At 41.2% G+C, this 14,813-nt stretch overlaps 1 protein-coding gene across 2 annotated transcripts in view; it reads right to left on the reverse strand.

The window, feature by feature from the left end:
- mtmr9 (myotubularin related protein 9) overlaps window positions 1–8,332 on the reverse strand; it is a 91,992-nt gene extending 83,660 nt beyond the window's left edge. Inside the window, exons 1-2 of one of the 2 annotated variants that reach the window (XM_073057164.1) lie at window positions 7,773–8,332; window positions 3,367–3,475 (exon numbers count right to left, since the gene is read on the reverse strand). In XM_073057164.1, coding sequence (XP_072913265.1) covers window positions 3,367–3,475; window positions 7,773–7,954 — 291 coding nt within the window. In that variant the 5' untranslated portion in view covers window positions 7,955–8,332. The remainder of the gene's footprint in view (window positions 1–3,366; window positions 3,476–7,772) is intronic. The other variant, XM_073057163.1, reaches the window with a different exon arrangement.
- Between the last annotated feature and the right edge of the window lie 6,481 nt (window positions 8,333–14,813).

A 14,813-nucleotide genomic window follows, 5' to 3' on the forward strand; every position in this document is an offset into this window, starting at 1 on the left:
GTGGTGTTTGGGTCAAAAACCAGAATAAAAGTGATTGACAAGTAAGCTCAAAGTGACATGAAGATTTATTTTTCTTTACAAAGCAAGACCTTAGGGTCTAGAACATAGGTGTCAAACACAAGGCCCGCGAGATCATTTTAGATAGATCTATTATTTTAATTATTAATGGCCCGGCGATATGAAGCGCTGATAACACACAAACTACAGATCCCATAATGCAGCGCAACAGCTGCCGATAGGCTACCCGGGAACATTCCCGCGTCAAGCGTCTGTTGCTATTCTGAAGTCAAAGCTAACCCCTAACAATGGCGAAGAGAAAAGTTGATTCTGAAAAAAGAGTATTTCAAAACCGATGGGTTGCTGAGTATAGTTTGTGAGATAGCCACTGATTTAAGAACACAGTTGATTGAAAGAAGCAACCCATTTATTGCATACTCGCTTGCTGTGGATGAAAGTGCTGATATGACGGACACTGCACAGCTGGCTATCTTCATCCGAGGAGTGGACTCCAATTTGTGCGTTACAGAGGAAATATTGAACATTAAATCGATGCACGGGACAACGACAGAAAAAGACATTTTTGAAAATGTATGTCAAAGTGTAACCGACATGAAATTGCCCTGGGACAAACTTATTGGACTTACAACAGATGGAGCACCGACAATGTGCGGTGAAAAAAGTGGACTAGTGGGAAGGATGCGGGTAAAGATGCAGGAGGAGAACTGTACTGGTGAGTTAACAACATATCACTGCATCATACACCAAGAAACGCTGTGTGGTAAAGTCCTAAAGATGGAACATGTAATGAGCACTGTAACACAAGCCGTAAACTTTATCCGAGCTAAAGGTTTAAATCACCGGCAATTTCAGTCTTTTATGCGGGAAATAGATTCAGAGTTTGCCGACATTCCTTATCATACACAGGTGCGTTGGCTGAGTCGGGGAAAAGTTCTCAATAGAGTTTTTAAGCTCAACAAGGAAATCTGTCAGTTCATGGACAGTAAAGGAAAAGACTCCACAGTTTTGCGGGATGAAAAGTGGAAATGTGAGTTGGCGTTTCTGGCTGACATAACAACACATCTCAGCGTCTTAAACCTTCAGCTCCAGGGACGTGACCGCATGATCACTGACATGTCTGATGCAGTGAAGGCATTTCAAGTGAAGCTGCTCTTATGGGAGACACAAATGCACCAGTGCAACTTGCCTCATTTTCCCTGTTGCCAAGTAATGTTGAACCAGGTCGGCGCAATGATGTTCCCAAATGCGCACTTTGCTGATAAACTGAGCGCACTTCGCACTGAGTTCACACGGCGCTTTGGTGACTTTGAAGCACAAAAAATTAATTTCGAGCTGCTTCGCAACCCATTTGCCGTCGACGTGGAAACTGCACCTGTACAGATTCAGATGGAGCTGATAGAGCTGCAGTGTAATGGGACACTAAAGGCAAAGTACGACACTGCAGGGCCCGTACAGTTTATTCGCTCCATTCCTGAAGCAATGCCTCAGCTCCGTCTACATGCGGCTCGAACCTTGTGCATGTTTGGTAGCACATATCTGTGTGAGAAGCTTTTTTCAGTGATGAAGATTAACAAAACATCACACAGGAGTCGTCTCACTGATGAACACCTGCAGTCCATCCTGAGAATCTCCACAACACAGAACCTTGCACCAAACCTAAACGAACTTATTGCCAAGAAAAGATGCCAAGCATCCAGCTCTGACAAAATGGCATAAGAGCAAAGAAAACTGAGTGTTTTGATTTGTTGTTGTTTTAACTTTTGCTGAAAAGCACAAATTTTATTTATATTTTCAGGGTTTTTTTTGCAGCATGCTCATATTTCTAACTTGTATAATACTGACAGGAGATATTTTTATGGAGAGCAAAATATTTAAGTTATTTAAAGTTTTAGTTTATTTTTTCTGGAATAATATTCCTGTCTGTTTTTATTCATATTTATGTTCAAAAAATGTTTAGTTTTAGTGTGTTCAATAAATGTTTATCCTGTTCGGCCCGCGACCTAAAGTGTGCTTTGAGTTTTGGCCCCATGTGCAATTGAGTTCGACACCTCTGGTCTAGAATGTTCTGCCTGAAGTGCTGCTCCAAAAGAAGATGGAATAGTGTCCAAAAACAGAGGCATGCAGATAGGAAATGGGAGAAATCTTCTTACATTTTCAGAGTGAATACTTAAGAGAGGGTAGGAGACAATCGTCAGTTAAAAATGATAGTCAGCACCTTCAAAGTTATTTTCCCTTTTCAGGACTGACACATTTAACTAATTTGCATCAATTCCCACAAAAGCAAGAACAATTCTCTATGGCCTTAGAATTACAAAATGGAATTTAATACTGTACTTGCATCATTTTAACAATGAAAATGAGCAAACTAGTCCGTCAATCCAGTAAAATCACTAGCCTATCAATTTTCAAAGCAGTATCTAGTTCTTCAACCATATCCAACTTATTTTTTAACCTCAATATGCTTACACAATTCCTTTTAAAAACTATCATGCAGGTATCCATATGAACAACCTACCCAACTTAAAAGTTCTATTGCGTTGATGCTAAGTATTTTGTATTGACGTTAACACAGATTGACTGCCCTCAAAAATTTAATAAAAGCCAGAAGGCTACAGTACCATAATTTTTCAGCTACAAAAGAATTTTGATTTTTCTGTGTTTTGGTGACAGGTGAAGTATTGGAAGAAAGTTGGAACAGAAGTGCTGTGACAATTAAGGCAACATAATAGATGCCCTGTTATGGTAGGATCAATGAATAGTACAGATGTTAAACAGAACTTGGAAGTTCTTTTTGCAACATTGGATTTCTACTCATTTGGAATATTTTAACTACTTATCCACAGAAAACTTTGTAAATACTTGTACAACTATTGAATATCTTCATTTTCCAGTATATTCAATTAGTGTATTCTTTAACTCTTAATTGTTGCTCACATTATCACTCTCATGAAATGTCAGAGTCCAATTTAATATTATTGAGTGGAACTTGAAATCTAAATTATAGCAAGATCAATGAATCTAAGCCACTCAAATCCAAAATGAAAAAGCTTCAGCTTTCCCAATCCAATTTGGTACATTCAAATTTTAACCAAATCTATCCATAATATTGAGGCCATTACTTAAACAGACTTAAAACAGACCATGAAATATTTAATAATAGCAATAAGGGTGAGCTGAAGTTAGATTCAAGGTAAACGTTGAACCAGAAAGAAATAATATCTTTCATCAAATACATACTACATTGACCACTAAAACTACAGGTACTAAAACTAATCCTTTATATAAAATCATATCAGAGAAATAAGGTATCAATAATAATTGGAACACAAAAATAAGAATAAATCTCACCTCAATAGAACTAGCAATGTTTAAACATTCATCCATGCCAGGAATGTCCAGTTGGATAATACGGAGATCTTTACATTTAATTGTAATGGTACCCAATGTTCCTATAAACCTAAAGATAAACATACACATTTACTAGAAAAAAAACTTCTTGTAATTTTTCACTGTTCTTAAATAATGTATTTTTAGCTATTAGATCTCAAGAGCACTAGTATCCTTGGTTCTAGAATTAAAGACTGCAAGATTTATTTTGAACAATGTTAGTGACCTTACATACCAATATCATCCACTTATCTGTCGCACTGCTCCTTGTGTACGCTATCTATAATATAGGGAAAAGTGGCAGAGCAATTGTGATTTTAGGTCAGGACTCTCAAGCCTGAACTAAAATTAGATTAGGCAAAGAAATTGCTTCTGAAAAAAAAGGAGCAAGACATATGTCACTATCCACTTTTAAAATGCATCTTTCCAAAAGTGACATTCAATGAAAAATTTATAGATTTTCAGATAGTGTAGATACACATTACACAGTTTATGTGCACTGTATAAGCGTAAATCGAGGAACATGAATAAAGCAATGGGCTGGAGGCAAAACTGGAAAGATTTGCCAAAGGTCTACTACAGATGAAAATACCGGTTTCATTTTTTTTTTACGTTTAAAATTCAAGATTTGTTGATAGACAAAAATAATTGTTTCAATAAACATGTTTTGAACAGAAGAGGATCACCACCCATCCTGACAGCCTCCAACGCACCTGAATCCACAGTCACCATTGTGTTAACCTCTCCCAGCTTCAATCTGAGGTTCACACCTGCTTTCAGCCTTGACTTGTTACAATTCACCTACTGCTGTCTCTCTGGCACAACAGTCATCTTAGAGCACCTGGGCAGTAGACACCTAGAATAAACTTGATTATTGACTATGGCTCTGCCTACAATACTATAATTCCAAGTAAACTCATCTTCAAACGCCTAGACCTGGGACTCAACCACACCTCCTGCAACTACATCTTTCACTTCCTGACCAACAGAATGCAGTCAGTAAGGATAGGCAGCAACAACCCTACATGGTTAACCTCAATATTGGTGTCCCACAAGGCTACACCCTCAACCCCCTACTTAAGTCACTTATAATGGCGTGACCAGATTCTGCTCAAACTTGATCTACAAGTTTGTAGATGTCAGCGTAAAAAGCTGCACCTCAAATGACAGTTAGTCAGATACAGGAAGGAGATAGAGAGCCTAGTGGCATGGTATCTTTAAAACAACCTTTTCCTCAATGTCAGCAAAACAAAAGAGCTAGTCGTTGGCTTCAGGAGGGGGCAGTGCATAGCACCTGTTTACATCAACAAGACTGATGTCAAGAGGGTTAAGAGCTTTAAGTTCCTAGGAGTGAACATCATCTGTAGCCTGTCCAGGTCCAACCTCATCGACATCACGCCAAGAAAATTCACCAATGCCTCTTCTTCCTCAAGAGGCTAAAGAAATCTGACATATCCCCTTTGGCCCTCACTAATTTTTAGTGATGCAACTGCTCTACCTATGACGGCAAGAAACTGCAAAGAACTGTTGACGCGGTTCAGCCCATCACAGAAACCAGCTTCCCCTCCATGGACTCTGTCTATACTTCTCACTGCCTCAGTAAAGCAGTCAGCATAATCAAAGACCCCACCAGCCCGGACATTCTCGCTTCTCTCCTCTTCCATTATCAGAAGATACAAAAGCCTAAAAGCACATATCACCCGACTTAGAAACAGCTTTTATCTTGCTATACAAGACTATTGAATAGCTATCTAGTATGATAAAAAGGACTTTTGACTTCACAATCTACCTTGTTATGAACCTGCACTGGACTTTCTCAGTAACTATAACACTTCATTCTGGACTCTAGTTCATCTTGTAGTACTTCGAAACACTCTTGGAATGAAGTGACCCAATCTGTGTGAACAGTATGCAAGACAAGGTTTTCCACACTACTTCAATACATATGACAAAACAAACCAGTTTATTTACCAATTCACTACAAAGAGGAATTAGGTTAAAATCTATGCACAGGACACAGTTCAAAGTATTTTTTTATTATCAGAGTACAAACATGACACCAAGTACATTAACTAATTCTTAATTATTTTTAAATTAATTAATTAGTTTTACTGTGAACATACTCAGCAAATCTACAGAATGGTAACTAGAAGACTATCAATGAAAGATCAACCAGAGTTTTAGGAAGATAACAAACTGCACAAATGCAGATATAAATAAATAGCAATACATAACAAGAACATGAAATAACAAGATAAAAGAGCTCTTAAAGTGGAATCATCTCGATGGATGGGCAAGTGAGTGCAGTTAATCTCTTTTTGTTCAGGGGATCATTATAGGGTAGTAATTGTTCTTGAATCTGGTGGTGTGAGTCCTGAGGCTCTTGTAACTTCTACTTGATGGCAGCTGCGAGAAAAGAATATGGCCTGGGTGGTGGGGATCTCTGATGATGAATGTTGTTTTCCTACAACAGCATTTCATGTACTTGTGCTCAGTCATCGGGAGGGCTTTACCAGTGATGTACTAGGTTGAAGTCACTACCTTTTGTAGAATTGTCTGTTCAAGGGCATTGGTGTTTCCATATCAGGCCATTATGCAGCCAGTAATTTACTCTCCACTATGCACCTATGGAAGTTTGTCAAAGTTTTTGATGTCATGCTGAATCTCTGCAGACTCCTAAGGAAGTAAAAGTGCTGTCGTGCTTTCTTCGCGATTGCATTTACATTTTGGGTCCAGGACTAATCCTCTGAAATAGTAACACCCAGAAATTTAAAGTTGCTGACCCTCTCCACCTCTGATGAGGACTGGCTCATGGATCCCTGGTTTCACTCTCCTGAGGTCTACAATCAGTTCCATGGTCTTGCTGATATTGAGCAAGTTGTTATTACACCACTCAGCCAAATTTCCAATCTCCCTCCAGTATGCTGATTCATCACCCCCTTTGATATGGCCCACAACAAGCAAACTTGAATATGGCATTGGAGCTGTATTTAGCCACACAGTCATAGGTGTAAAGTGAGTAAAGCAGGGGGCTAAGTACCCAGCCCTGTGGTGCAACTGTGATGATGGACATTGTAGAGAAGATGTTTTTGCCAATCTGAACTTACTGTGGTCTACAAGTGAGGAAATCCAAGATCAAATTGCATAAGGAGGTATTGAGGCCAAGGTCTTGGAGCTTATTGATTAGTTTTGAGGGGATGATGGTATTAAATGCCGAGCTACGATCGATAGAGAGCATCCTGATGTATGCATCTTTGCTGTCCAGATGTTCCAGGGTTGGGTGAAGAGCCAAAGCGATGGCATCTGCTGTGGACCTGTGGTGTCGGTAGGCAGACTGGAGCACATCCAAGTTGCCTCTCAGGCCAGAGCTGATACGTTTCATCACCAGCTTCTCAAAACCACTTCACCACTGTGAATGTTTCCAGCACTGCCAGCACCTATGGAACATACCTAAATCAATTCAACATTGTGGCAAGCTATCTTTTAAGAACTTTGAACTTCAACGTATATAGTGAAAGAACCCCAACGATGAAATAAAGCTCATTTGAACCAAACAGCAAGGATTAGGAAATACTTCAACATCAGCAAGAAACTTGCCAGGCATTTTCTTCACATGTGCATCAGCTGTGTCACTCCAACAGTTAACCACATGGGTTGATGAGGTACAGGCAAAAACGTGTTGGTGAATTGATCTTAAATATTTTATAGATGACATACAGGCCTGTAGATAGTCAGTGGTGTAAGGTTGCCAATAGACCACTTTTCTCCTGGGAAATGGTAGGCAATGAATTATGTTTAAATTGCACTCAACATATTTCAGCTTTATTCCTCAAAACCTGGGGGATAACAATGGCAACCTTAGTAGGCAATTTTCTAAATCCCAATAATGTAGTCAAAAGTGAATTTGCTTTATTTTTATCTCGTATTCCGAGATACAGTGAAAAACCTGTGCATACTGTTCATACAGATCAAATCATCGCACAATAAGGTAGTAATTATACAGTGAGGTAGAATTAATGCAACAAAAACACTTCTTTTGCAGGATTCGTTCCTTTCGGTAGAGGTCTCTTAAATGCAAGAAAGAAACAGAAACAGGAGTCAGTCATTCGTTCCGTGTTCGGCTATTCAAAGGATTGAGGCTGATTTGGAACCCAATTCCACATGGCGTTTAATTATCAACCCCAGATTTAAGATTAGCTTAACGAAAGTATCCCTTGTTTGAGTCGAACTAATTCCTGCCTGTGTGTTTGTGTTTGTGTTTGTGTGTGTGTTGGGGGGGGGGGGGGTTGCGACAGGGAAGGGAGGGAAGGGTACATAACAGATGACAGATTCCAGCTAGGCGCCGACAGAATGAATCACGGACCAACCTCTTCTCGATGACATCGATATTGCTAAGTAGCAGCCACAGCTCCTCATTGTTGTCCTGTCGGGACGAGAGTATAAGGTGGTGACCAGTCAGACAGAGTGTGCCCTCTACCCTTGGCTGGAAGGGTCGATGAAGGACGGCACCATCGACCCGCGGAGTCTTAATCAGCTCGGCGAACTCCATCTCCGGGACGCTGTCAAAATCCACGCCAGGCCAGGCCGCACCGGACCAAAACAAGCCGCGTACCAACCAACTCGAAGAAATGGCCACCCGTGCAACGCGCCCAATGGCTCCCCCAGCTACGAGATACGAGGGAATTGGTTCCGCTCAGCCAGACGTGCGCTGCCGTTATGGCTGAATCTATTGCAGCTGGGTTGATGGTCACCGTCGACGTCCACGCACTGCTTTGACACGATTTTTTTGTAACGATTTTTGTTGTTCTCTCCTATCAATGCGGAGAGCAAAGGGTGATAAGACTATACCAAACGACTTTTATACCAAAAGCGCGTTCTCTTCATAATTCAGCCTCTAAATTGAAGCATAACAGAGGCAGAGCCGCACCAGTATCCCCACCATCAGCAGCAGGCTGTCCGACGACTGCGAAGGCTCCCCGCTCTGGGACGGGCCGGAGAGTTGGTGTATTAGAAGGAAACGGTGCATTTTCAGTGCCACTTCTTTTGACCCAGTTACTGTATGCGCTGCTGTCATGATTTTACACGAGATCATCTCTTAGTCTCCTACACTCCGAGAAATAAAGTTCTAACCAGTCAAAACCTCTTCATGCATCCCTTGCATCCTGGCAACATCCTCACAATTTTTTGCACTCTTTTTAATTTGATAACATCTTAACTATAGCAGCTTGGTGATAACCGAACACAACCCTCTAGCGCAACCTTACCAGAGTAACTGCACCAAGACCTCCCAACTTTTATACGGAATGCATTTGCTCAAGGCTGGTATGCCTTAACAGGTCTTTTTCCCCACTCTGTCTAAGACTTCACTTTCAGTGAATAACGTACAGTACCTGCGCTCCAAAGACCCTGTTCTACAACACTCGCCTGGGCCTTGTCATTCACTGTGAAAGTCATGCCTGGATTTAACTTTCTAAAATGCAATGCCATGCAGTTATCCATTCCTCGGTTCACTTACTCAGCTGATCAAGATCCCACTATAATTTTTGATAACCCCCTTCATTGTCCACTATTCCAATTTTAGTGGACAAACATGCTAACCATGTCTAATACATGTTTATCTAAATCGTTGCTATAGATGAGAGGCATCAATGGGCCCAGCATCAGCCAGAGGCACAACACAAGTCATGGGCATCCAGTCTGAGAAAACAACCTTCTACCATCATCCTCTGCTTTCTACCATCAAGCCAATTGTGTATCCAATTAGCCAGCTCTCCATGGATTCCGTGCCATCTAATCTACATGTGGAACCTTATCAAAGGTCTTATTGAAGTTCTATAAACCATGTCTACTGCCTTGCCCTCATCAGTTTTCCTGCTCACCTCAATAAAATACTCAATCAAGTCTGTCAACATAGTTGCTGGAAAAGCCACCTTCTGTGTCTTCAGATGGAAACAAAATACAGAATTATTTGAATGAATCAACTGTTTTTATTGTGGCTGGAAACTTACCCCTGATCACCTACCGCTGTTTCTGAACTGAAGTGTCACTGCTCCTCCACTTTGACTGGGATGAAGTGCCAACATTTGGGACAGAACAAAATTCAATCTGGTTGGGGCTGAGGCAGGCTAATGTTCAGTCATTAGAAAACAAGATTGAGGACCTCAGAGTAAGATTGCTTTATTAGAGGGACTACTGTGTATTCTGTTTCACAGAGATATTTCTCACTCCCAACTCTCCTGACACAGAACTCCAGTCTGAGGATTTTACGATCCACTGAATGGACTGAACAGCAGTGATAAGGGGAATAGGGACAGTGTCTGCTTTATGAAAAAATCATCATGGTGCATGGACGTGACAGTCTCGTATCATTCCTGTTGTCTTGACCAGGAAAATTTGAATAGTGGACAATGAAGGGGGTTATAAAAAATTATAGTGGGATCTTGATCAGCTGAGTAAGTGGACCGAGGAATGGATAACTGCATGGTGTTGCATTTTAGGAAGTTAAATAATCAGTTTTCTTGTTCACCTCATTAAAATACTCAATCAAGTCTGTAAGACATGAGGTCCAATGCACAAAGCTATCAACCTGCCTTTCCAAATGTATGTATATCTTAGCCTTCAGAACCTTCTCCTGTAACCTACCACAAAATATGAGGGTACCTGGCATATAGTTCCGGCCACCCTTCTTAAGTAAAGAAATGATATTCATTACACTCCAGACAAGTAGCACCTCTGCCATGTCTAATGATGTTGCAAATAACTCAACCAGGGCTCTTGCAATTGCTTCTCTATTCAGGCCCTGGAAATTTGTTTACCTTCATACCTTTTAACCTATCCATCATCTCTTTCACAGGCTGTCCTTCCAGGAGAGGCGACACTTCACCTGTGAGTCGGCTGGTTTGGTATACTGCTTCCAGTGCTCTCGGTGTGGTCTTTTATATATTGGTGAGACCCGATGCAGACTGGGAGACCATTTCACTAAACACCTATGCTCTGTCCGTCAGAGAAAGCAGGATCTCCCAGTGGCCACACATTTTAATTCCACGTCCCATTCCCATTCTGATATGTCTGTCCATGGCCTCCTCTACTGTCAAGATGAAGCCACACTCAGGTTGGAGGAACAACACCTTATATACCGGTTGGGTAGCCTCCAACCTGATGGCATGAACATTGACTTCTCTAACTTCTGTTAATGCCCCTCCTCCCCTTCTTACCCCATCCCTGATATATTTAGTTTTTTCCTCCCTCCCCCCTTTTTTTCTCTCTTTCTGCCCATCACTCTGCCTGTTCTCCATCTCGCTCCGGTGCTCCCCTCCCCCTTTCTTTCTCCTTAGACCTCCCGTCCCAAGATCCTTTCCCTTCTCTAGCTTTGTATCCCTTTTGCCAATCACCTTTCCGGCTCTCAGCTTCACCCCACCCCCTCCGGTCTTCTCCTATCATTTTGGATTCCCCCCCTCCCCCCCCACTTTCAAATCTCTTACTATCTTTCCTTTCAGTTAGTCCTGACTAAGGGTCTCAGCCCAAAACATCGACAGTGCTTCTCCCTATAGATGCTGCCTGGCCTGCTGTGTTCCACCAGCATTTTGTGTGTGTGGCTTGAATTTCCAGCATCTGCAGATTTCCTCATGTTTGCCTCCCTCTGGTGCTCCTCCCCATTTTTTTCTTCCAGCCTTCTGTCCTCCCCTATCAGATTTCCCCTTCTTGAGCCCTGTATCTCTTCCACCAATCCACTTCCCAGCTCTTATTTCACCCCTCTCTCTCCCAGTTTCACCTATACCCTTGTGTTTCTCCCTGCTGTCCCCCCACCTTTTAACTCTCCTCCTTATCTTTTTTTCTCTAGTCCTGCTGAAGGGTCTCAGACCGAAACATTGACAGTACACATTTCCATAGATGCTACCTGCCCACTGAGTTCCTCCAGCACTTTGTGTGTGTTGCTGTCCCTTCCCATACCTATTTTAAAGCTAATAGATTGATGGTCATTGGTTCCGAACTTCTCCCCAAACTGACACCTCAGTCACTTTATCTGACCTATTACCCATTGAGTTTTGTCCTCTCCTTTTTATATTGCCCAAGAAAATTTTCCTGAACGCACTTAAGTTCCACCCCATCTTAGCCCTTTACAGTAGGAGAGTGCCTGTTTCTATTAGAAAAGTGAAAATTTCTTACTATGACAATCTGACAATCTCATTATTCTCACAATCTCTCTGTATATTTGTTCTTCTAATTCCTGTTGCCTATTTGGGGGGTTGATAGTACAATCAAAATGATATGATCAAGCCCTTATTATTCCTCAGCTTTACCCATAAAGCCTCTCCGGATTATCCTTCAGTAATTTCATCTCTCGCTGCTGCAGTAACGTTATGCTTACTTAAAAATGCATCTGTCTCTCCCCTCTTTCTTCAGCCTCTATTCTGCTTAAAGAACCTGTCCCCTGGAACATTAAGCTGTCCCTCCCTCTATTATGTTTCCATAATGACTATAATATGACATTCCCATGTAGCCATTCAAGCCCCAAGTTCATCCGCCTTACCTATCAGACCTCTTGCAGTGAAATATAGGCACTTTAACGCGATTGACTTTTGTCATTCTTGGCTATTCTCCTGTCTGTCATGCCTATTTAATCTGCAGTCACTGACTTCTACATCACTTTCTACCTCGCATTTGCCTGCTTAATACTTGGGATCCCACTGCCAACCCCCTCCCCTCAAGACCTTGCCAACCTAGTTTAAATCCACTCCAACGGAACTAGCAAATCTGCCTGTCAGGATCTTGGTCCCCCTCCGGTTCAGATGTAACCTGTCGCTCATGTACCGTTCACCTCTGTTGTTATATTTCATATTTCCTCCATAATATTGATATATAATATATTGTTTGATAAACATTCTTTGTTGTTTACACAATTCATTATGGGTTATATGTAGAAGTATGAGCATGGCACACTGTATAAAATTACTCCACCATAAATGTGCGCCTCGCTAAAAGTAAAACAAAGCCACGACTCGCATTTCCCAGCTCTGTGTTTTTCTTTCAAATAGTTTTATGTTAAAAAACATAACAGTGGTGACAAGGGACTTTTAAAACAGACCCGAGACGACTACCTACCGGTTGAAATACGGCAAGAAGTTTGCATTTCTAAAAAGCACAACATGTTTGGTTTTTTTTACAAGGGGAAGAGAAAGAGTCTTAAAAAAGGCAGAAATGGATGAATTCTTGGGTTCATAAACAGCGATTACTGGGTGATTAAAATCACAAACACAAGAGCAGAAATGGCCGGCTACATCAGAAAGATAGATGTGTTTGATTGCACAAATGATAACTGGATATAGTATACTGAGCAGGTTAAGCTGTATTTTGAAGCAAATGAAGTAGCCAATGAAAAACAAACGCCAGTTTTGTTGAGAGAATTGGGTGGAAAAGCATACAGTTTGCTTAGAAGTTTAACTGCTCCAACCAAATCAGATGAAATTAACTTTGCCGATACCGTGAAAGTAATGTGGGAGCATTTAAAACCTAAACCAATGTTGATTGCCGAATGCTTTAGATTTCATAAATGGAATCAAAAAGGAGAGGCAACTTCAGCATACGTGACAGAATTGAAGAGATTGTCTCAGCATTGTTAGTTCAATGATACACCCAGATTGTTTAATCTGTGGAATCTTACGAGAAAGCGTTCAAAAGTGGCTCCTAACTGAAGCACAACTTATATTTAAAAGAGCAATTGAAATCAATGGAAATTACAGTCAGAGAAATAATGACATTGTAGTTGCCACGTTCTAGACAAGGCCAGCCTGGCCAAACAAACTGTGTTACCCGTCTTGTGGCAGGGGCTCACATACACCAAACTACTGCAGGTTTAAAGGTGAAACTTGCAGAAAGTGCAACAAAGTAGGATACTACAAAGAGCATGCCAGGCAGACAAAAGTAAATGGACGGCACGGGGAAGAATAAAGATAAAAAGTCAAATCGCATTTTCAAAAAGAGCACTGATCTATGTGCTGTCGATGAAAAATCTGATAATGATGTGAGTGACACAGGACTGAGTAGTCTTGAGGTTTACAATATGAAAAGTATCAAGAGACAAGCACTATGGATTACACCAGAAGTGATGGCAAATTAATTACTGTAAAATGGAATTGGATATTGGCTCGACTGTTTCAGTCATTCCACAAAATGAGTTTGAATGGTATTTCAAAGGTACTAAACTGAAGCCTGCAGATATCCAACTAAGAACCTATACTAGAGAAAAGTTAACTCCTGTGGGAATAACATTTGTAACAGTGAACTACAACAACCAATAAGCTAAATTAGGCTTGTATGTGGTTAAAAAAAAGGAGGTTCAGCATTTTGGAGGTGTGATTGGCTGAGATAACTGCATCTTGATTGGAGATCCATCCACCATTTGCATGCCACATCCCCTGCAATAGGGTCAAATGAAAGTGAATTAAGAAAGGTACTGGATGGTGCCACGTATGTCTCCATGCTGTACACCATGAACAATTGCCAGGTCATGGTACACAGGAGGAAAAGCAGGTGTTGGTGCCAACCTCCAACTTATGTGCCTCTGGTTGGAAAGCAAATTGGAACAAGGAACGACCATGCTACTCGGAGGATTCATGAAAGTGACGAAAGCACGGGTGCAACTACAGCAGCCTTTGTAGGTAACATATCCGAGAAAGTGTTTTCCCGAAACCGGAGCTTTTCAGAAACGCTTTCCAGGCTGGATATTTTTGAAAATGCTGCTCAGGCAGATCAGTGTGGACAGAGTAACCGGAGACTTCTGAAAACGCTATCAGACGGCAGCGTGCTATTTCATTGTTTTCTTGAATGCAACCTAACAATTTCAGAACAGACGGCAACGAGTCTGAAGCCAGAAGAGTTAGAAATGTACTCACCAAATACTTTGACCCATAACTTACTAAATAAATAAGTATACTGTACTCACTTTGCCCTGTTTTCTGTCCTTGCTCGTATGAAGGTGGTTTATCTATTTATGCAAGTACTTCTCTGACAATAGATGTGTAACAGCCTAATGTAACATGTTATGGAAATACAAGATAACACTGATGCAGACATGTTTTATACATTTAACAAGGTGCTTTATTAATGCAACAGAGTTCGTCAGTTTTTCAATGTTCGTCGTCAGCCGGGTCAATCTGTCCGTGAACTCCCTGTCGGTTGCCTCCGTCAGCTCCAGTATTTGTTTTTTTTTTAGTTTTAAGTTCTCCTGCATGACAGCCAACAGCTGCCTGTTGTTTTAAGTTTTTCTAGTCTGTAACTACACAAACGCGCACTTTTACGGCGAGATTCGACACCAAACATGTTGCTTGTTTTCGGTAGACATGTCCTGCGCATGCGCAGGAGGAGGAGGTTCGTCGAAATCTCCGTTTCAGTGTGGATAGAGATATTTC

Source organism: Hemitrygon akajei, chromosome 9, assembly GCF_048418815.1.
Source record: "Hemitrygon akajei chromosome 9, sHemAka1.3, whole genome shotgun sequence".
Lineage (NCBI taxonomy): Eukaryota > Metazoa > Chordata > Chondrichthyes > Myliobatiformes > Dasyatidae > Hemitrygon > Hemitrygon akajei.